Source organism: Mustela putorius, unplaced genomic scaffold, assembly GCF_011764305.1.
Source record: "Mustela putorius furo isolate JIRA1106 unplaced genomic scaffold, ASM1176430v1.1 tig00000873_pilon_pilon_pilon, whole genome shotgun sequence".
Classification (NCBI taxonomy): domain Eukaryota; kingdom Metazoa; phylum Chordata; class Mammalia; order Carnivora; family Mustelidae; genus Mustela; species Mustela putorius.
In genome coordinates this window covers 5,480,589-5,501,312 of record NW_025421504.1, presented here as the reverse complement: position 1 = coordinate 5,501,312, position 20,724 = coordinate 5,480,589, and the positions used below count along the sequence as shown (strand labels likewise).

The following is a 20,724-nucleotide window of genomic DNA, read 5'->3' as shown; positions in this document are numbered from 1 at the left end:
TGTTTTATGGGCATGTGTGTCTCAAATCCAACAGGACTTTATTTCTCATAAGTCTCTGTCCAGTCCAGCCTTCCTGACCAGGAGCTGAGCGGAGAGCAGGGCCTGGCTGCTGCCCTGCTCCCGAGCTCTGCACCTGGGGCCAGGCCGGAAGCTGGCTTCATGAGGGAAAGGGCTAGTGGGCCCAGAACCCGAGGCCAGAAGGGCTCCTCCTGAAGTGGCCCTGAGCCTCAGACTGGCGGCCTCACCCTGGCCTACAATTCAACCCCAAGAGACAGAGGGACCACTCTTTCCTCTTGTTCCTCTGGCAGCAGCCACCACTCCCACCCCACCCCCTTCTAATCTGGGGATCTGGTTCAGAAAACCCAGCCGGGAGAGGCAGGGAGACTAGGAGGAGGAAGCCCTTAGACCCTGCAAGCAGAAAGTGGCTAGTTCCAGCCTTTGGCCTTGATTTGGGAGGTGACTGGGGCCATCTCCAAATAGGGCTGGAAGATACGGACCCTGAGCAAAGCTGATGCCCTGACGGCTGCAGGCTTCCCCCCTCCCTGTTCCTGAGTGAGGCCCAGGCTGGCCCACAGCTGAGGCGGGGGGAGCACTCCGGCCCTAGCGGGTAGGAGCTGGTCATCTCTGCGGGTCACACAGACCGTGCCAGTCAGCTTCACTCTCGCACCGGGCCCGACCGTGAAAAAACTGCTTGATGAAATCCTGGGCCTCTTCCTTCACTACAGATTCGGGAAGGAGGAACCTCCGTGAGGGCCCGTCCCCTCCCTGCCACCAAGCCCCGCAAACACCTCCTGGCCTGGTGACGCGGGCACTCACCGCTCCTTCCCGGAGAGGCCTTCTGAGTCAGCGAGTGTGAGAGGTGGCGGGCGAAGGCTTTAAATAACTCCTGGAGGCAGAGGGGACAGGAGCAAAGAGCACGGACCCTGCCCTGCCCCCCACACCAGAGGCCCTCGGCCATGACCCAGGGGCAAGGCAGACGCCAGGGAGAGAGGCAGCCAATCTGAGGGCTAGCCTGCTTTGTCCTCTGGCTCTGTTCCCTGCCCCCATGGTACCCAAGTGTCCCAGGGGAGGGTAGAACCAACCCAACTACCCTACCTTGGATGCAAACTTGCCCTCCTTGTAGAAAGGAGTCAGGCATTTGACCACAACATTTGCGGCCTCCTTGAGGGAGACGCCAGGGGCTGGGAGAAGGCAGGAGTCTTGCACTGTGGGATTCAAGATGCCCGAATTGCCAGCCGAGATGCTGTCCTTGGCCTTAGCTAAGATGGAGGCATTAGCTGAGGGGCGCGGCCTCTTCTGAGCCTGGTTCTCTGGGTTCTCCTGTGCAGGACCAGAATAGAAAGTCACTCTTGGGCTCCCCGTCACGGGCCCCTTCTCTCATTCTGGAAGACTGGGCCCCCTCTAGCCTGTCCCGTCTAGCCCTGGGATGTAAGAAGAGACGATTTTCCCCAAACCCCTCATCCAGAGAACAGATCCTGACCTGCTCTGCAGGCCTCCTCCCCCTGAGGCCTTGTCCCTATTAGTACCTGCTGGGGTCTGGACCGCTTGCCCCTGTGTGTCTCCTCTGAGGGGGTGGGCTGGCCTTCAGGGGGGTCCTGGTCTCTGAGTGTGCAGGCTCTGGCCAGAGGGGAGAGCGAGCATGAGCACTCCCGCCGCCAGCTGCGCCCCTAGCCAGCCGGCCCAACAGAGCGCACCCTAGGAACAGCCAGAGCTTCCAAGGCCCAGTTAGCAAAGAGGCGGAGAATTTCAGAACCATCAGGGCCCTTACCTTGGCGTCCCCCTGGTACACTCCTTGGTCTGGGAGGGCACAGCCAAACACCCCAGGGCTCCATCCTCCTCTCCTGAGCACTCTTCTGGAGCTGCTGGGGGTCCCCGCACTCCCTCACAGGAAGGGCCGGCACCTTCTGCCCCTGGGGCTGAGGTGAGGGGAGATGGGCTCTTGGCCCTCTGGCAGAAGCGGGCGATGTTCTGCGAATCCTTGAGGGCTGCCGCGGCTAGGAGCTGCTGCTTCTTGCTGGCCCGGGCCTTGGCACTGCCCTTCGTGGAGGAGCTTTTCACCGTCTCAGGGGAGGACCCCCGACAATGAGCACGGCTTCCAGGGGCCTCTCCTCCGGGCCCGGGGAAGGGCTCACTACAGTCCTCCTGCTGGAGGCCGCAGGGCTGGCTGGGGGGCTCCTGCTCACCTCCCCGCGCAGGCTGGGGGGCTTGCTCCTTGGCACACGTCTTCTCCATCAGCTCAGTGGCCGTCTGGAATGAGCAGGAGCCTCTGGGGAAACCAGCTCCCACCCGCCTGGGTTTGGGCTGTGAAGAAGAGAGAGGTTCTGAGCGCACTCCCTGGCTGGTCCCGACGGCTGAGCTGCTGGGCTCTCGGGAGGAGCCGAGGGAGAGCCGGCAGGACACTGCGGGCTGAGGGTCAGGCCGAGGACGGAGGAGCTGTGGGGGCTGCAGAGGAAAGCTGGAGGGTCTGCCGTGGGGCGCCCCGGGCCAGGGCTGCGGGGCCCGGAGAGGGCAAGTGGCCGTGCCCTAGCTGAGGACAAAGGACGCGATGCCTTTTCCAGACCCAGGTCTGGGGAGGATGGCGGGATGCTGCTCACCGAGTACACCAGGGAGGCCGGCAGGATGTCATACTCGGTGGGCTCTGAGGGCTGGGCCGGCTCAGTGCAGCTCCGGGCAGCGCCTCCCATGTCGTAGAGCTGCCCATCCTTGGAGGCTCTGTGGATCTCAGCCACCTGACTCAGGGACAGGCAGAGGTGCCGTGACACCCACTAGCTCCTGAGAGCCCCAACCTAGGCTTTCCAAAGTGGGCTTCTGGGGCTTGTGGCTGCAGGTAACTGGACACTGGCCGAGTTCTAGTCCTGACGGGGCTGGCTGGCAACACCTCCAGCTGGCCAAGAAGGGAGGTCAGGCTGCCCTTGTGTAAGTGGCCTCCTGGTAGGGGGCAGGCCGACAGCCTGGGAGGTAGGAGGGGCCGTCTCTCCCACCCCAGCCCCGAAGCATGCCCTGCCCGGCACTCACCTTCTTCAGCACGCTGGCCTTGTACAGGTTGGCCGCCTTGGCATTTCGGAACATGGCATGTTCCAGCTCCACAGCCTGGGCCTGGAGATCAGGTCTGAGGGTAGGAACGAACATGAGGCATCAGGCGGGCCTGAGCCCTCTCTCTGTGGAGCTCCTGGGATTCTCCCTGGGGTCCCTTGAGAGGACTTCAGGGCCTGGCGGGCATGACCTTGGGCACAGGGATTCCCACCTGGACCCCAGGCACCCTGGGGCTTACTGTTCAGCAGGCCCTGGCAGCCCCTCGGTCCTGGTGAAGCCTGCCCCCGCGCCGGGACCGCGAGATCTGCAACCACTGGGAGGAGGAGGGTCACGATCTGGGGGAGGGGCCCAAACAAGCCAGGAGGGATGGGGGTTCTCGTGGTCTACAAGGAATAGGGGTTTAGGGAAGCCTCTCTGGCCCCTCTGACCCGGGTCACTCACCCATGGGTGGGACCTGTGGCCTGGTGGTTACCGCTCAGAGCCTCCTCCAGAAGCCCCAGGCAGTGCTCCCGGGCCTACACAAGGGAGGGAAGTTGGTCACTCAAGCCCAGGGTTGGGGAAGCAGGCGCGGGGGCCGGTGTGAGGCGCTGTCCACCGCTTACCTTCACAGTGAGGCGGGGGATCTTCCTGCTAGAAGCCTCTTTCAGGGGACAGTCCTCATCTGGGGGGAAGAGAGGTGGGTCCTTCCACTCTACCTCTGCTTTCTGGAGTCCCCAGCCCCCAATGAGACATCTATACCTTAAGAATAGCCCCAAAGCCCCCAGGGACATTTCTGTACTGACCTGGAGGCACAAATTCTTCTGTCTTGGAGTCTTTGCCCTGGAAGATGCAGGAAGGGACTATGAGGCATCTTGCCCAACTCTAGGACAGGCCCCCTCCAGCACCAGGGTAGGGGCCGAGCGACTGTGAACGGGGGTCCCAGGCCCCCATCCCCTTCACCTTGCGTAGGCTCATCTGCTTCTGGTAGAAGAGACTCCACTCCCGCTTGTGGGCCTCGTCTCTGCCCTCGTCCCCACTGCCTCCAGAACCTTCATCGTACCTAGGGGACAGGCTAGGTGTCAGCCCTGGGCCTGGGCTCTGTTCTCCCGGCACACTTCTCCGGTGTGGCGCTATTGTCTCCGACAGCCCGGCAGGAAGGAGGAACACCAGGCTCCGGGCTCCGACACGGTCCACGGGAACAGGGAATGGACGATGGCACTGCGGTGCCTCTGGTCTGGCCTTGGCACGAGGGGGAGGATGCTGGCCTATCTGCTGCAGGCTGGGGGCCCCTGACTTCACAGCCCCTCACCTGCTGAAGCCCCCATAGCCCCGGCGGCCTCCTTCATACAGCTCAGGGTCAAAGCCATTCCCCTGAGAAGGCCCGATGCAAGTCTTGTTCCAACTGCTTCTGTGCTCCAAGGCCTCCAGCTGCTTCCGCAGGGCCACAGGGTCCCGGCAGTGGTCACAGCCCTTGGTGCAGGCAGGGAGCGCATCCCCGAAGTACTTGGCAATGGCAGCATGGCGACACCTGGCAGAGGCAGCACAGCAGAGGTCAGGGGTGAGGGACTCAGGCAGGCCAGCGTTCATCCCCCACTCCCTACACTCTGGCTGATGAGCCCTACATGTGGGTTCCACACTCAGTATCTCACACACCTCATGCTGTCCGAGCCTGGAAAGGCATCATTTGGTCACCCATTTTACAGATGACAAGAATGAGATGAAGGAGCTTTCTCAAGGTCATAGAACATACCCAGTGGAGCCAGGGTGTGGTCTCTATTCTGTCCTGCTTTGCTACAGGTTGCTCCTCTAGGTCCTGGCCTCCTGCCCTCTACCGTGCCCTCTGGCGGCGGGGTGCCCCAGAAGCAGCTTCAGCCCTGGGTACAGACGCTGACTCTGCTGCTGAGGCCTCCTCTTTAGGGGAAGCACTGGATGGCTCAAAGCCCACACATTCTGGCCTGTCGAACGGTGCAGGAAGAGCACTGGCTCCCCTGGCCGAGCAGGACTGGGGGAGATGGTGCCCCGAGGCACCATGGACGGCACCCGGCGTATGGTGAGCCCTCTTTATGACTCTTTCTCGGAGGCGGGGGACGGAGGTGGCCCTACCCCCGCCTCGGCACTCTGCCCTGCTTCTATCTCTTGTGGACCTTCTTTGTCCCCAAGAAGACTGCCCGCATATGTAGCCCGGAGCTGGGGGACTGCCTGAGAGCAGAAACCAGCAGCTCTGCGAGCTGGCACTGTACGCTGCTCACTGTTGAGGGCAGTGGGAAGACCAGCCCGGGAAGGAGTCTCATCCATCTTCCGGGGCCTCAACCCTGCCACACCCCCTTGCTGCGGTCCGTACCAGACTGCAGCTGTCTCTCTTACGACTCCCAGGATGGGGGCACAGTTGGTCCCTGGGGCAGCTGTAGGCCCCTGGAGGAGCCACAGATCTCCCAGGACCCTCGCCAAGGGCCAGTCCTGCCACGGGAATGTGGCACAGGGTAGGGGAGCCTGAGAGACAGGGCGGCAGAGGCAGGGCTGTCCAGGTGCCACATCCTGGGGACGAGAAAAGGGGGTGTCACTCTCTAACCAGAACGCCGCTCAACGTGAGCACCGCCTAGAACTTCAAGAAACACTTTGACGAGCTGAGGCCCTGAGGGGCAGGACCCGAAGCAAGAGCGGATGGTTCCACAGGCCCTAGGAAGTGGGGTCTGGCTGCCTCGTTTGAGAATGCAGCTTCCAGTGGCAGGGGACGGCACAGGGGCCCGGGCGGCCACCAGAGGGCACTGTTCCAGCCGCTCCTAAATCACCGAGGGACTCCCTCCATGGCCAGTCTGTGTATCTGCACAGTGGCCGCCTGTCCAGCCTCTGGCATCCAAGTGGTGTGGCTACACGGTCGGCTTCCTTCCCCCCACCCTCCCTCAAGCCCGGACTCACTGGGGTTTTGTGCTCACACTCAAAGGGCCCCATTGAGAGCGCACAGATGCGGGCTGGGGTCGGCTCCTGTCCCGCTCCAGGCACAGCCCGGGCTGCTGGGGTGGTACAACCAACCAAATGTCAAAGGGCCCTGCCAGCCTCTGAGCTCCGGAGCCCGGCCCTGCTGGCCAGGGCCAGGCATGCAGAGACGGCCCCGGCCAACACCAGCAAACACGCTTCGGAAAGACATCAGCAGGGTCCTCCCTCCTCCCGGGGTTGGGGAACACCAGGCACCAGGCACCTCCCCCTGCACCCCCAGGCAAGCAGGCTACTCTCAAGTCACCCCCAAGTTCTTTCCCAAGATGCCTCCCCAGAGGGCTGGATTTGTGGGTGGGCCGGCGGCTCCCCCACTCTTCACTTTCTTTCTTGGAAGGGGCCAAAGGGTGGGACCGGCTGGGGAGTCGCCAGAGGGGGGGTTTGGGGGGATGGGGCCAAAGTACTCCTGAGGGGAGGGAGGGGGCCCAAGAGCTGGGAGCGCTGTGGGGTCTCCCCCCCAACTCAGCCGCTCAGGTGAAGCCTCCCAGAGGGCATCTCTGCCAGGGAACAAGAGCGCCGACCTCCTGTTTTATCACCTCCCAGCCCAGGCCCAGCCCACGTTGGCTCAGCACACACCCGCCAGGAGGGAGAGAGAGGAAGAGGAGGAACAGAAGAGGCGGCTCTCGCCCAGCCAGACCTCCCAGAGGCAGGGCAGCGCCAGCCATCCCCCCAAGGGCCCAGCAGGGATTCCTTCGCCTGGGCAGGGGCAGAGGTGGCACTGCCTCCCTCACTTTGGTGGCCGCCCCGTGTAATTTGACACTTGGATCTCCAGGACGACCAACAACAGAAAAGCTGAAGCCGAGACAGCAGCTGGCTGTCACCAGCCAGGAGTTCCACACGCTCTGAGGAAGGCGCCCAGCAGCGGGTCAGGAAAGAGGCATTTGAGAAGGAAGGAAGAGGTGGTGGCTGGGCTGAGGACAGGCCCAGGAGGCTGCTGGGCTCCCCGGGATCTGAGTTCCTAGGTGAGTGGTGCCAGCCATGGATGAGAGGAGTGGGGGTGCGCGGCCAGGGTCTCCTGCCCCGAGGGTGGAGAGCCACCGTCTACCGCGAACAGAGAGGCTCACGGGGGTACAACATGGTCATGGTCTCTGGACAGCCTGTTTAAACGTGGGCTCTCCCTTCTACTGCTGGCAGCCCGGCACGGCAGGGACACGGGCCGAGGCTGCAGCTCTCTGCTCCAAGTGCTTTCCTCCCTGCTTGTTAAGCAGGCAGAGGGGCCCCGAGTGCCTGCTTACTCGGCAAGTTAGTTTAAGCCTGTTCTATTCAGGGGGCTTAAACAGGGGATTTGGCTGTCCTGGCTCCGGGGAGGACGGCTGCTTGCTCACGGAGCCTCCCTTTTCCCCAGGATCAATGCAGAGCCCTGGGTGTGCCTGCTTTCTCCCCGTGGAGGTGGCTCGGGGCAGAGTCTGCCCCGCCAGTTCGTGCCCCCCAGGATGTGGTGGGACCCGCAGTAGCTCTGCCTATCTGTGTCCTGCATCAGCGTGGCAGCCGCCACCTCTTGTGAGGGGCTTGGCCCGCTCACTGCCAGGTGTTCTCAGCTCAGAGTTAAAGCCGGGTACTCCTCCCTGGGCCCAACTGGAATCCCGTGAGCTCCCAAACCTTCGTGAATGCTGCACCGGAAGCACGAGGGCCTGACTCTAAACCCAGGGTGGGTGGGATGAGGGCGATGGTGCTGAGGCCGGCGGAGGACCCGCCTGGCATTCGGCGCTCTGCCGGGTCACTGGAACGCTGAGCCCAAAATGGCTCTTCGAGCAGCACCAGGAGCAGCCCCCTTGGGCAGGGCCCCATGAACCGAGGCTGCCCGTTCTTCTGGCCTCCCTGTCCCCACGCTAGGGTTAAAGTCTCTCTTCCCCGCCCCCCAGATGTTTCCCCCAAAGCAAACAGGCTAGTATCTACTTAGAAAGAAAAACAACAATCCAGGGAAAAGTGGAAATCAGGGAGCAGTCCAAGCGTTCTTGGCTCTTCAGGGGCGGTGGGACTTGGCCAGGGTTGGCGGCTGAGGAGACTGAAAGCCCCGCGCCGATGGGCCAGGCATGGCAGAGAGGGGCCAAGTGCCGGTTCTGTGCTGGAGGCAGCAGGCAGGGCTGGGAAAGGGGAGGGCGCGGTGGTGCGCCTGGGGCTACCCCTGCTGGCTGGGGTCTGTAAGGCAGGTGGGTGGGGAGCAGAGTCCCTGCAGGCGCAGCACATGGGTGGTCGGGGTCCCCTGCACACAGGCGCTGAGCTGGAATAGGGGGGTGATGCCTAGCTCCTTGGTCTGGGGGTACCACCACCAGCAGCAGGAAGGCCTCCTCTAGTCCTGGAAAACCCATGAGGTTAGGGAAGCAGGACTACTCTGGGTTCAAATGTCTACTCCCCAAAGCAACTTGGAGCCAAGGCAGAAAAGGGCATCGTCTGAAGGCTTGACGCAGTGTCCAGTGGACACCTCCGCCTTCGTGGTCAGGCTTCTGGACCCTGCAAATCTGCCACAACCATGGGTTTGCCTCATCAGGGCTGTTTCCCAAACAAAACAGGGCCCGGTGGGGCAAGAGTGGCTGGCTATAAGCCACCACGACAAAATGACAGGGGCCCAGAGCTGTCAGTACGCCACTTATCAGTCACGCCCAGGCCGGTCTGCTGCCTGCTCTCCTTCACAACGGGCCTCTGGGGTTGGAGTATCGGTTTTGCCAGGAGGAAACAGGGAAGCTTCAGTGCCCAGTGGCAGCTGTCAAGCCTGCAGGATGCCTGCCTGCTCCGTCACAAGGTCCTCTGTGCCAGAAGATGCCACACAAAGGAACGTTTTCTGGTCCCTCCAGCTCTGCCCGCTTTCACCTCTGCCCGCCTCACTTCTCCCTCCATGTGCGCCCACTGCAGCCGTGGTGCACCCTCCAAAGGCTCCAAGAAGGGCCATGCAGGCAGCCAAGGCTGCTCTCCCTTCCTGGGGCCGTGGGAACCACTTGCTTTGGCCGCCTCCAACCAAGGCACTTCGGAGCACAGGGCTGGGATGTACTCCGATTTCCCTGGTTCGCTGGCAGGAAGCAGTTTGGGAAGGAGAATGGATGACCTTCCTATCTTCTTGAGACAGACCAGAAAGATATACGCGATCATCGGTACCTGCTCTGGGCTTCCCTGTCTTCCTCCCTCCAAACCTGTGAAAGTAAAAGGGACAAGCAGCAGCCAGCCTCAGAGCACCTCCACTCCCCAGGTCACAGCTGGGAACACTTACAGACCGGGGCGCCCTACAGAGCAACGGCCGGGGAACAGACGGCATGGTCACTTGACGACGGCTGGTTATATCGGGCACCAGGCATCAGGCAGGCCCCAGCCTCGCTTTAAATAGCCCACTGGGAAGAGCGCCTGTGACCTGCTGGAATGTGTCTCCTCCCTCTTATGAGAACAAGGTCCCTCCAGCTCCCACGGTCCCCACTAAGGTTTATTCTGCTCAAGACCAGGGTGGAAATGGCAGCACGTCAACTGGAAAAACAAAGGGGGTTCCCTGTCAGTCTTTGGGGCAGAACCTCAGGTGTCCAGTGGCCCCGTTCCTGATCACAGCCCAGAAAGAATCAGGGCGCAGCCCGGGGCAAGACCCTAGGGGCTGGTACGGCTTGTTAAATCAGCTCACCAGAGGCCCCGGGCACAAAGACACAATGCCATCCACAGCCCCAGCCACAGCCTCCCCCGGGTGTGGACCGGCATTCCTCCTGGAGCAGCACAGGTCCCCTGGGTCAGACGCTGCAGCATCCTGATGTCACAACGCTCGGAAGACGTCCAACTTCAGAGCTGAAGCTTCTGACCAGTGAAGCCCACCTTTCTGCACAGCAGAGTAGCCTTGGCCCAACCCGGGTCCTCGCTGCTCTGGAGATCACACCCCTCAGACCGGCGGGGCTCCACGTTCCCTCTTGCTCACAAGCGGAGGCTTCCCCCTCCACAACCCCTCCCCGGGTCTTTGGACCTGGAAACCCGAGTGAAAGCGCCGCCCTGGCCCAGCTGGCCTCCACCCGCTTCCTCTTTCAAGGAGTCTCTGATGGCTACATTAGGCAATGCAGGCGCGGGGCCAATCAGGCTGAAGGAGCCAGACCACACGGAGACGAAGAGGGGAGGAGAAATGGTGCCCAAGTCCTGAGCCCTGTGCGAAGTCTCCTCCGGGGCTTTGCCGGGCACCTCCGTTCCCTCCTCTAGGAATGAGACCAGCAGGCGGGCTGCTGCACTCCTGGGAACACGGGAACTGGGGATATCCAGAGAGGCTCCAGAATGAGACCACCACCCTCCTGATGCAAACCCACTTCCCTGGTCAGAGCGGGAGGGGCCGGGGCTTGTTCAGTGTGACCAGAGGAGAGGGGCCCTATGCTTGGGGAGGAGTTTGGTGAACCAGAGGCAGACAGACAAGATCTGGCCTTTTGATGACGAGTCCCCTGTGGTTCTCAAAGAACAGGTGTGGCCCCAGCGTGGGGGTGAGGTGCCTGGATAAACGCAGTGCTCCAGACTCACGAGTGTGGAACTGCGCTGGTTACGCAGGGCACACCTACTGCCAAAAGGCTCTGGGGCCCTGGTCTCGGCACCGGGCCTAGTGCATGGGCAGTGCCCTCAGCAGGCCGCATTGGGAGCTGACCTACCCTGCCAGCCAGAGGGCAGGCCGCCTAGGACAGGCTTCCACGAGAGCCAGCATGGGGCAGTAGGGGGCCCAGGCTCCCAGTCCCTCTGCGTAACCACAGAGGAACCACTTACTATCCCAGCTGTTCCCCGTATAGCAAGGGAAGCAGGGCTAGAAGATCTGTGGCATTCTGGGATCCCGTGCCCTTTAGGACACTTGGAAACCAGGATCTTGATCTCCTTTGCAGAAACATGCTGACCCCAGGGTGGGGCATAAGAGAAGACAGGAGGATCTAACTCCAGAAGCCGCCCACTTCCGATAGGAAACCCGCTAATCCCCCAGTGACCCACCGGCTGCCCGCTACCCTTGAGGGGACTTACACCACAGCTCCTGGCTCCAGCCTGCCCCACCGCCTGCCTTCACCTCACACACCAGACATCCTAGGAATGCGGGACACAGAGGAAGGTCCCCAGACAGATGCCCTACCTGCCAGGATACAAGGGGGTACGACTGCCCCCAAAGGCTTCCTCGATGCTCCGATGGTGGCCAAACCCCCTACCCGAGGGGAATCACATGTGGGGCCCCCATGTGTGCCAGGACCTGCGCTGGCCGCCGCTGTGCTCCCAGGAATCAATCCAACAGCCTTGAAAGATGGACATCTCCTCTCACATAAAATGAGGAAAAGAAACAGACTCAGAGAGACAGAGACGTGTCCATGTCACGGAAGCAGGAAGGAGTCAGCTGGCATCAGAACAACATTCCCTGTGGGGCAGCTGACCGAATGAGGACAGTTACCCTGCAGAAGAGGGGACGTGGGATACACCCGCCAGCTGCCATCCAGGACCCGAAGGCCCACGAGGCAGAAGAGGGGTACAAGTGTCCTATGTGAACACAGGCGGGACCAGCAAGGTCAGGAGGAGGTCCCACCTTCCAAAGATCAGCACTGTTCCAAGAGGGAAGAGGGCAGGCTGTCATAGCAGGTGGGACCCCCCCCCCCGCCCCATCTCACCGAGAGGGGCTCGGGCTCAGGCGAAGGCTGCAAGCCAGAAGGAGTGCACGGGGCCAGGAACGGGGTAGAGAGTTCAAGCAGAAGACCTTCAAGGCAGTTCTAAGACGGCTCTACTGTGACGGAAGTCCCAGCAGTGACCAGCTTCCAAGACTGCAGCCATCTGAGAACCACCTGGCCATAGCCCAGGATGAAGTGACAGTAATTAGATCTACAGGTCTGGCATGAGCCCCTGACACCTGTTACCCTCTCTGGGATCAGAGCCGCCTTAGGTGAACAAGTTCAGGCTGGTTGGCACAGGCTGTCCTTGGTCCATGTCTGAAGAGCTACTGGGTCCCTCATGTCCACTGAAGGGGAAAGACACTGAGGTAGAGTGTGCTCCCACTCAGGCTCAGCCTGGACCTTGCCCTGCACCCTGCCGGCACCCTTAGGAAAAGGCTCTCAGGGGGCAGAGGGCTGAGCTGCCACATACCTGGGGCAGGGGGTGGGGCAGAGGGGACTCTCCTGGTTTGAGCCAGCAGGGGAGGGGCTGGTAAACCAGCACTGGGACGCCTGATCGTATCCTGAGAGGACCCCCTTGGGTAAACCTGCAAGGACACAATGTCATCTCTTCCTCCTCAAAGAACACCTATAAGTAAAGAAGTCGGGCTGGTGGGAGAGGCAGGGGGCCCCAAAGGGACTCAGACCATCTCCCCGTTAGCGCTGACCCTAGCTAAAAGCCCCCATGTGCCTGCTCCAGGAACCTGCTCCTTCTGCCCCACATATGACAGGACCAAGAGCTCCAGGCTGGAATCCCAAAGCCCAGTCTCCCCACTGAGAACCCAGGCAAGGCACCTGAAGTCCTGAAGGACCCAGGGGTCACCAGGGGAGCTATGCCAGCCCAAGGCCCCCCCAGCAAAACCAGGAGTGGTGCCTGAGACAAAGGAATGTAACCGTGAAGTCACCCTACCTCTAAGTCAGGAACCCTGGCCAACCGTGGCGAGCGGACAGACTGCCCCTGTGTCTGGCTGAGCCCGGCAGCCCCCACGGCGGGGCCTCAGGCTGCCTGCCGTCACCAGCTTCTCCCACCACAGGTGGTATCAGCTGGGTGGGGGCTGAGGGCCATTGCTGGGTCTGGGCGGAGGGCCCCAAAGGCTCCCTCCCTGCTCAGGAGCCGCAGGGGTGCAGGGGTGAGACCTGACTAACTCGTTCTGCGGGCTGCAGGTGGGTGGGGACCCCATCATTGCTCAGCACGCCCGACAGGCGCCCAGCAGGAGCCAGCGGGAGCCCGCAGGAGCCTGGCGCACCATGGCAGCTGCCAGCTTTGTGCAGGAGATGCGCTCCATGGGTGAGAGGTTACTGCTCAAGCTACAGAGGCTACCCCAGGCCGAGCCCGTGGAGATCGTGGCCTTCTCGGTCATCCTCCTTTTCACAGGTAAGCTGGGGCTCTCGCTTTCTCCCCAGTGTCCCCGGATGTTTCTGGCATCCGGGTGAGACCTTGGTGCTGGCCAGAGGGCTGGCTAGGTGTCCCCCAGACAGAGGAGAAGTGGATGTCCTTGGGGGAGCGCCAAGGGACTGCCCTAATCCTCCACAAGCTGCTTCGGTGATGGGGTGGTGCTGGAACCTGGGCCCAGAGGCAGCCCCGCATCCCAACGAGGGATGGAGGGAGCGAAGCTGTGGGCAGCAGAGGCGGCATGATAGGGAAGTTGGGCCCAGTGGCCAGCAAGGGGACCCCCAACACCTCTCACCAGACTATCTTTGGGCAATGAGCTGGCACACCTCCGGAGGGGTTTCTTTAGAAGTCGGGTGTGTGTTTTCTCTCTGAGAGCCCTCTGCTTCTGTCTCCTCCTCCCCAGCTACCGTGCTGCTGCTGCTGCTGATAGCCTGCTGCTGCTGCTGCTGCCCCGAGCGCAGAGGCAGGAAGGTCCAAGTGCGGCCCATGACCCCACCGTGAGGGACGGGGATGAGGACGAGACCCTGGAGAGGAGGCTGCCGAAGCCATGATCCCAGGTGCCACCTGGCCCTGCGGCCCGCAGGCCACCAGACCGCGATCCCGTGGCCCGAGCTCCGGCCCTGCCGGGGAACCAGCCACCTGCAGCCGCACCAAGGAAACAAGCGCTGGTACAGCCCCCAAACTCTGACCTGCCGGTGAATCCCGGGGGGCCGAGGATGAGTCAACTGTTTCAAACACAGAGTAAACATGAACTGGAACTTTCCCAATCTGCACCTTTTAACAAAACACAGAAGCAGGGTTCCCAGACTCGGACGGAGAACAGCCCGCACCTGTGGGGAGCTGGCCCTCAGGGCCTCCACGCCAAAGAGGGGCTTTGTGAACTAGCGACTGGATCCCGAGCTTCCCACCAGAGCGGTGGCGTCGGTCTGCTCCGGTATTTGCCCGTTTCTTTCCCAGTAAAAGCTTTCTGGTTATGTGTTTCTGCGGCATCAGACTCCCTGGCCTGGGCACTGTGCTTCTGAAGGGCAAAGCGCCAGGATCCCAGGGGTGTGGCCGGTGACTGTCCTGCCCAGGCCTCCGCACTCCCTGTGTCCGGGAAAGCTGCAAAAACACACAAGCAGGCAGGAATGCCACGCAAGAGGGAGCAGGGGAAGGGCGAGGGTGGAAGTCCCGTCGGCACCAGCTGCTGCTGAGCTCCAGCTCCAGAGGCCCCCGCTGCCGTGACGGGGTAGCGCCTGCCTGGGTGCTGGGCTCAGGAATGCCACCCCACAGCTTCCGCCACCAGTTACTGTAGCCGGCACACCCCACACCAGTGGGCTCAGGCCACCGGGTCTTCCCACACTTCTGGAGTCAGAGAAAAGAGGTCAGGCCCCTACTGTGGTCCGTAACCTGCATCCTGACCCCTCGGTCCTCTCCACATCGTGTGCCGGGCTGTCCGGGTGCCAATCCTCACGCTACCACTCCCCGGCTGCGTGAGTGCCCGTTAGTGATTCGACCTCCCCACGCCACATTCCCTGCCCTCTGAGACTCTGCTAACCCCGGCAGCTACCCTCTGGGGTGAGCTTGTGAGAAACTGAGATGACCTACAGCAAGCGCTTGGAACAGTGCTGGGCATGTGGAGGGATGAGCCATCGCCACTGTCCGCCCGCCCCTCTAAGCAACAGCAACGTGGACCCATTTTAAAGATTGGCCCCGCCGCAATGTACCACCACAGTCTCCCTCCGTTCAGTTTTCTCTCTCTTCCACAGGAACAGCCCAGGTAGAGCTACCAAACCAGGAATGGGGAAGGGGGTGACCAAAAAGCTCTCCATGGTACCTCTCCCTCCATCCCTACTGGTCCGCCAGAGCCACTGGGGTGGAGCCCAGTCTACCCAGAAAACAGAGTGGATCAGGGATGCCAGGCCCTTCTCCCCGCTCCCCTCCATCTCCGGCTGACAGGCAGGTGTGAGAAACTCGGGCTGGTTTCACTTCCTGGTGTCCACTGACTTGTCTGACGGGTTTGGTTTAGGTTGAAGACCCAGAGAGGAAGTCCTTCCACACAAAAGAAAAGAAATTCAAGAGCCAGGCTGTAACCTCCCCACAAGAACAGGATTCAGAATAACAGTGCTAATGAGGAGGATGGTGAAGGTCTCGGGTGATGATCAAGTTGGCTAAACTTCCCTGAGGGCTTATGTGTGCTCGGCCACTGCCTAAAGCAATTTTTAAAAAATGCATTTTATTTGAGAAAGTGAGGGAGAGCAGAGAGAGAGGGAGAAGCAGGCTCCCCGCTGAGCAGAGAGCCTGATGTGAGGTTCAATCCCAGGACCCCAAGAGCATGACCTTAACTGACCAAGCCACGCAGGCGCCCCAAGCCTAAAGCATTCTGATGCAGGTGATTTTGTGCGATCACAGCAGCCTCAGTGCCATGGGTACCATTATTATCCCTATTTAAGAGATGACGAAGTTGAGCGTTAGGAGACACTAGGTCACTCCCCTAAATTCAACCAGCTAAAAGTGGCAGAGTCAGCCTCCGGGCCCAGCCCACCCATCCACAGAGCCCCTGCTCACCACTGCTCACCACGCCCAGGCCCCGAGGCTTCCCAGCTGCAATGCGGATAAGGCTCGCACCCCATTATCCTCCATCAACCAACCTTAGATCCCACACCCCAAACCTTCTGAAAATCACCTCCCTCTGAGAGGGTGGAGCCCAAGAGGTCAGAGCTAGGGTGGGGCCCAACTAGGTCTCCCTCCCAGAAGGAAAACAGGGCAGGTGGGAGGGCCCCAACAGCTGGAGGGGCCCCAGGAAGGACAACAGTGGGGCAGTCCAGTCCCCTTGTGACTCTCCCGTCAGCAAGTTCCCATCGGTACTAAAGAATGGCCCTTCCTGAGGGCAGCAGAGGCTGTCCCTCCTTGCTGGCAGAGTCTGGCTCCGTGGTCTGGCTGCCAAGAGGTGGGGACCACGGGCCGTTTCTCTGGCATTCTCCTCCTCCTAACTGCGGAGCCCCAGTAAGATGCCATCCCGGCGCTGCTGGGAAGGCTGACTCCTCCCCACTTGGCAGCAAACCGGCCCACGCTGAGCCCCACCACTAAAGGCTCCCCACGGCACTCCTGGGCAGGCTTCAGTCCCACTCAGCTCAACAAGTCAGGTTGGCTCCAGCACGAGGGCAGCCCCGCACACTCCCAGGACAGGGCTTCTCTGGAAGAGGCAGGAAGAGGAAGCAGCAAGACCCCGTACTGTGGGAAAGGACAAACAGAGGTGCAGCAACAGTGGCCACGGAAGGGGAGGCCAGCAGGCTGTCTGCGCCCCAAAGGGCATCTGGCCATCACAGTCTCCATTCCTGCCACCAGGCCCCCTGGAATAAGCCACCCCCAAGTCTGCCTGCGCACACCGCTGCACTGACTTCCCAGCCTCGTCAGGTCGGCGGACTCTGGCCTCACCTCCACAGGAGCCTCTCACTTCCTCCAAAGGTCCACACTTAAGATTCGTGCATTTTCCCGGCTTTTAGGACTTACCAAAAACCACCACAGAGTCACGGGTGCAAGAAATTTCATTAGCAAGACCTGGTAGAGAGCACATAAAACACTCTTTCTCCTAAATCTGTATTCTCAAGCATTAAGTTCAAGGGCAACCTATAGTAAAAATCTTCACGACATAGTTGCCCATGGGTAACACAACTTCCAGACCAAAAAACTGAGAACAAAATAATTTTGTTCTCAAAAGTAGTTTCCTCACTGTCCTCAGGACCGGCTGCCTGCCATGAAACACTGTGCCCTAGTCCTACGCCTTCCATGGTCTTCCTGCCTCAACCTACCCTCACGCTGAGGGATCCCCTCAGCCCCCAGGCCAGGCTACACCACACACACCAACAGTATTCTCCACCTCTTCCCTTCATGAGAATCATTTCTGTAGAATTTTCTGGTCAGGGTCAGCAATTAATTAAAAAAGTCGGTTCAAGACCCTTTTGTGTACACGACCCAAAAGATTCCCCCCACATCTCGTTTTAAATGGAAACACACACGTGCACATTCCTTGGCCAGTCTGTCTGCCGTAGGGCCAAGGCCTTTCCTCCGAGTGTGGGGTTTGCTGGCCAGAGAGTTCCTATATTGGCTTTTCGCTAACTGTGGTAACTATAAAGCAGAACAAGAACTTAAAGACATCCACAAAGAAATCAACATGTGAAATCCTGGATTTTTGCAAAATGTTTCCAGTTGTCTTGCCACATCTGTTTTGAAAGACATATTGAGTGATTCCAAAGTCATTCCAAAGTAGTCACAGGTGCTTATAAACAACTCCCCCCACCCCACCCCTACCCCCTTGAGGGGCAGCACAGAGCAGTGCTCAGCCTGCAGCAGAGCCCCACAACTGGGTTTAAACCCGCCCCCCCGACCCCCAGGTTACTTCTCAGCTGGATGACCTTGGGTAAGTTGCTTCACTCCCGTGCCTGCTCCCCAGCTGCAGAACTGGGGTTTCGGGGATTCCTGTTGCTCCACACTTTTATGTAACATTAAGTGTGACTATGTCATTACAATAACAAGGACAAGTGCCACAAACAGGTTTGGGAACAAACAGCTGACTCCTGATAAGTATCCAACTTCACGACGGAGGAAGTAGGCGGCTGTGCTAGAGACCGGCCTGTTGGCTGGGAGCATTCAGCAGCCAAGGGCACGCGTCAGGAGGTTTTACGGAGGGAAACTCGAAACATCAGGTGAGCCCAGGACAGTTACGGACTTCACTGAACTCGCTCATCATGCACGTCCTCCAACCCCGGCTGCAGGTTAGCATCGCCCCGCCAGCTTTACAGAGCACGAGGCTCCTCTGACTGCTCAGGGACTGAGCTAAGTGATACCAGGCAGGGCCCAGATGATTCTAAGGAGCAGGGCTGAGGACCAGCACGACAGAGTTGAATTCCGGGTGGGCAAGGCCTGCCTCCCTTGGGTCACAATGGACATGAGGCACCCAGTGTGGTTCCTGGCCACACCAGGCACTTGAATCCTAACTTGTAAGGAATACATGGTGGTCTCCAGGTTTCCATTTCTGCTTCCTCCCTGCCCTATCACACCAGTGGGTACGAACCGACCACGTGAAGCAGCTGAGAGGCCGGCAGAGGCACTAGGGAGAAGGTAGCCTCCGCAGGACTCTGGGGCCTCGACGGTGATAAACACCTCCACAAAGAAACTCGTTCCAGGAGGCGCCAGCTGGGGCTAGTTAACCATTCACCAGGCCCCCAGCACCGCAGGAAGAGAGCAGCCCAGGTGCGGCTCCAGCCCGGGGCTTCCTGCGCTCTGGCCGGGACCTCCCAGTCCACAGGCTGGCAGCCAGACAGAGGAGAGGCAGACTGGTGGCCCGAGGCAAGGGTCCCGGATCCAGTGTCCTTCCCCGCCTCACCCCAAGCCTGAGTTCTCTCGGCGAGGACGCCTGAGCATCCGTACCCTGAGCAGCCCCCACAACGACATCACAAAAGGGACAGAACACAGCTTCAGGGGTAAGTATGAAAGGCAGAAGGGGAAGGCAGTTGCTGGGCAACAGGCCCTAGCCCACCTTTGTCCGCTCCCGTGACAGCGATGAGGTCCGGTCAGGGCCACTTGGCCATGCCGACACCTTTTCCTCCCAACAGCTGCTGCTTTGAGTCAGGGTGTGGCTCGGGCCCCCAAAGTGTGGGCCCGCAGGATTAGCCTGACCGGCCCGCCCGTCGGACTCGGGAGTGTTACCAGCAGAATCAGGTAGTGACTCCTTCCTTCTCGCCGCTACTCCCCTCAACTGGCCACCGGCCCGCAGCCTGCCCGCCTGAGCTGCTTTGAGACCACCTACTTGTTTCCAGCTGCCTCCAGGGGAGCTAGCTTACCCAGGCCTCAGCTGGAGTCAGTCCACTCCTCGACTCCGATGCTTATCTCTCAAAATGCTTCCCAAATGTCTGGCAGTGGAGGCAGGGGAAACAGCAAGGATCTGTAGCGGTGCGTTTTAGATTCGAGCTGAGTCGATCTCAGCGATGGGGAGCTCCTGTTCACACCAGGGCGTCAAGCCCGAGGTCCCTGCAGAGTGGGCCAGCTGCTCTGAGACGGCTCCAGAGGATCAAGTTGGGGGTGGACAGCAGCGCCTGCGACAGGGCCTGGGAGAGGCCCCGGCACTCAGGGCCTCCATCCCCTCTCTTCCAGGTTCACGTGGGCAAAACTGACAAACCGGAAGCTCATGTGGAATGATGATTTCTGGCAGAATCCGTGGGACCAGGGGGGCCTGGCAGTGATCAGCTTATTCATCACCATGATCCTGTTTCTCATCGTGTTTGCCATCGTGTTTGGTTTGCTCCCTCCACTGGGGAAGGTCAGCCGGTATGAAGAGTCATGACCTGACTTTCTGGGGGCCAAGAATGCCCCACCTGTCAACTCTCAAACACCATGGACCTTTTCTTCAAAGCCCTTTTAAGAGTCTGCAAATTATACATATGTGTTAGTGTAATTAACTAATTAACAAATGTGATTATCTGATAAGTGCCTGTCTTCCCCGCTGAACCCACTCTCTGCTCACCACTGTAACCCCATACCCAACGTGCCGGGTGCGCAGTCCATTTCAAACAATATTTGCTGGATGAATAAATCAATGAATGAATAAATGACCAAACGAACGGATAGACAGGAGGGCTGTCGGCTCCCCCAGACCACAGTCCCCAGACAACAGCGCCCAATTCAGCTGTGGCCCAAACATTAGGCTGTTCTATCTCAGACAAGGTACAGAAGCCTCAAAGATGGAAGTTGTTTCAACCTAATGACCGTTCTTTTTAACGCTCAAAGATGGAGAGCACCGCCCCAGAGTGAACAAATGCTTGTCATGGCCACGGCTCAGAGAACACAGCTGCACGTGGAGAAGAGAGGACCACCACTGGATGCCCGGCCTTGACCGCATCCATACTGACCTGAGTGTCTCTGCCACTGGTCCCAGAGATGCCCAGGTATCCCTCACAGGGTCCCACAGCTCCCACGCACCCCAGACCGTCCTACAACACCATCTTTGTAAACGCGCCTGCCTCTGCCAAAGCCACCATACGGGCCTGGCCCTGGCTGCCAGGTGCCCTCCCTTAGCAAACAGCTGCTTCCACTAAACCACAAACCGGGACTATTCTTAGAAAAACAGCAAATATTTGGTGGGGAACAGGCGATACACCATTTACGCCATAAAGAAACATTTTCTTTTTTACCCAAAGAGCACTTTCACATTCAGCCACAACAGTGGTTTTTTTCCACCCCAGGCAGTCCTGGAATCTGGAACCCTCGCATGTAGCACACGAGGTAGGAGAGATGAGGCTGCACGTGGCACAACAGAAGGCCCGTTGATGCCGAGACCCCCGGAAGCACAGAGAGGCCCCAGCTCCTCAGCAGGACGCAGGAGAAATGAAGGCAGGGGCCCCTAGCAGGATCTGTCCTGTTTCTGGTTGGCCACAGCCCAGAGGGATACGACAGAGCTAACCCTTTAGACAGTCCCCCGGAGCCTCAGACGCATCCCAGAAAAAAACCTGGCAGGGTTACTTCCAGCAGAAGGGACCCTGACAATTAGCAAGGACACGCAGCCCTCTCATTCTCAGCCTTTTGCTCCAGCAGCCTGAGAGGGCCTAATTTAACAACGCCCAGTACTAGTGCCTGAAAAGGGCTCTGAGCAAGACGGCTCTGGGCAAGGGTGCCAAGCACCTCTGCTGGGTATGGCCGAGCCACACAGACCAGACCAGAGACTCAGTCTCAGAGGAGCCA

General features: G+C 60.0%; 3 protein-coding genes across 10 annotated transcripts in view; 2 read left to right on the top strand and 1 right to left on the bottom strand.

The window, feature by feature from the left end:
- Positions 1–2: 2 nt before the first annotated feature.
- RECQL5 (RecQ like helicase 5) overlaps positions 3–20,724 on the bottom strand; it is a 37,167-nt gene continuing 16,445 nt past the window's right edge. For 3 of the 7 annotated variants that reach the window (XM_004748911.3, XM_004748910.3, XM_004748912.3), the window contains exons 9-21: positions 4,322–4,540; positions 3,973–4,072; positions 3,816–3,852; positions 3,636–3,694; positions 3,475–3,548; positions 3,272–3,346; positions 3,016–3,109; positions 2,595–2,729; positions 1,769–2,301; positions 1,527–1,617; positions 1,096–1,320; positions 817–886; positions 3–719 (exon numbers count right to left, since the gene is read on the bottom strand). In XM_004748911.3, coding sequence (XP_004748968.2) covers positions 619–719; positions 817–886; positions 1,096–1,320; positions 1,527–1,617; positions 1,769–2,301; positions 2,595–2,729; positions 3,016–3,109; positions 3,272–3,346; positions 3,475–3,548; positions 3,636–3,694; positions 3,816–3,852; positions 3,973–4,072; positions 4,322–4,540 — 1,813 coding nt within the window. In that variant the 3' untranslated portion in view covers positions 3–618. Of the gene's footprint in view, positions 720–816; positions 887–1,095; positions 1,321–1,526; positions 1,618–1,768; positions 2,302–2,594; positions 2,730–3,015; positions 3,110–3,244; positions 3,347–3,474; positions 3,549–3,635; positions 3,695–3,815; positions 3,853–3,972; positions 4,073–4,321; positions 4,541–5,353; positions 5,548–20,724 lie in introns of those variants that run through there. The other 4 variants (XM_004748913.3, XM_004748914.3, XM_045085912.1 and 1 more) reach the window with 4 other exon arrangements.
- Positions 5,902–14,716, top strand: SMIM5 (small integral membrane protein 5). Of its 2 annotated transcripts, XM_045085915.1 has the most exons (4): positions 5,902–6,965; positions 10,818–11,793; positions 12,780–12,990; positions 13,412–14,716. In XM_045085915.1, exons 3-4 carry the CDS (start codon positions 12,864–12,866, stop codon positions 13,507–13,509), a joined length of 225 nt encoding a protein of 74 aa, XP_044941850.1. In that variant the 5' UTR covers positions 5,902–6,965; positions 10,818–11,793; positions 12,780–12,863; the 3' UTR covers positions 13,510–14,716. The 2 variants fall into 2 exon arrangements, with proteins under 2 accessions (XP_044941850.1, XP_012909876.1); XM_013054422.2 differs by lacking the exon at positions 10,818–11,793 and having other exon boundaries at positions 5,908–6,965.
- SMIM6 (small integral membrane protein 6) lies at positions 17,736–19,613 on the top strand. Its single transcript, XM_045085999.1, has 4 exons — positions 17,736–17,762; positions 18,380–18,470; positions 18,555–18,708; positions 19,141–19,613. Exons 1-4 carry the CDS (start codon positions 17,736–17,738, stop codon positions 19,328–19,330), a joined length of 462 nt encoding a protein of 153 aa, XP_044941934.1. The 3' UTR covers positions 19,331–19,613.

Coding starts and splice junctions, on each gene's coding strand:
- SMIM5 (XM_045085915.1), top strand. CDS start 12,864: ATGGCAGCTGCCAGCTTTGTGCAGGAGATGCGCTCCATGGGTGAGAGG. Junction 12,991..13,411: donor GGTCATCCTCCTTTTCACAG/GTAAGCTGGGGC, acceptor CCTCCTCCCCAG/CTACCGTGCTGCTGCTGCTG.
- SMIM6 (XM_045085999.1), top strand. CDS start 17,736: ATGCACGTCCTCCAACCCCGGCTGCAG. Junction 17,763..18,379: donor TCCTCCAACCCCGGCTGCAG/GTTAGCATCGCC, acceptor CCTCACCCCAAG/CCTGAGTTCTCTCGGCGAGG. Junction 18,471..18,554: donor GACAGAACACAGCTTCAGGG/GTAAGTATGAAA, acceptor GACAGCGATGAG/GTCCGGTCAGGGCCACTTGG.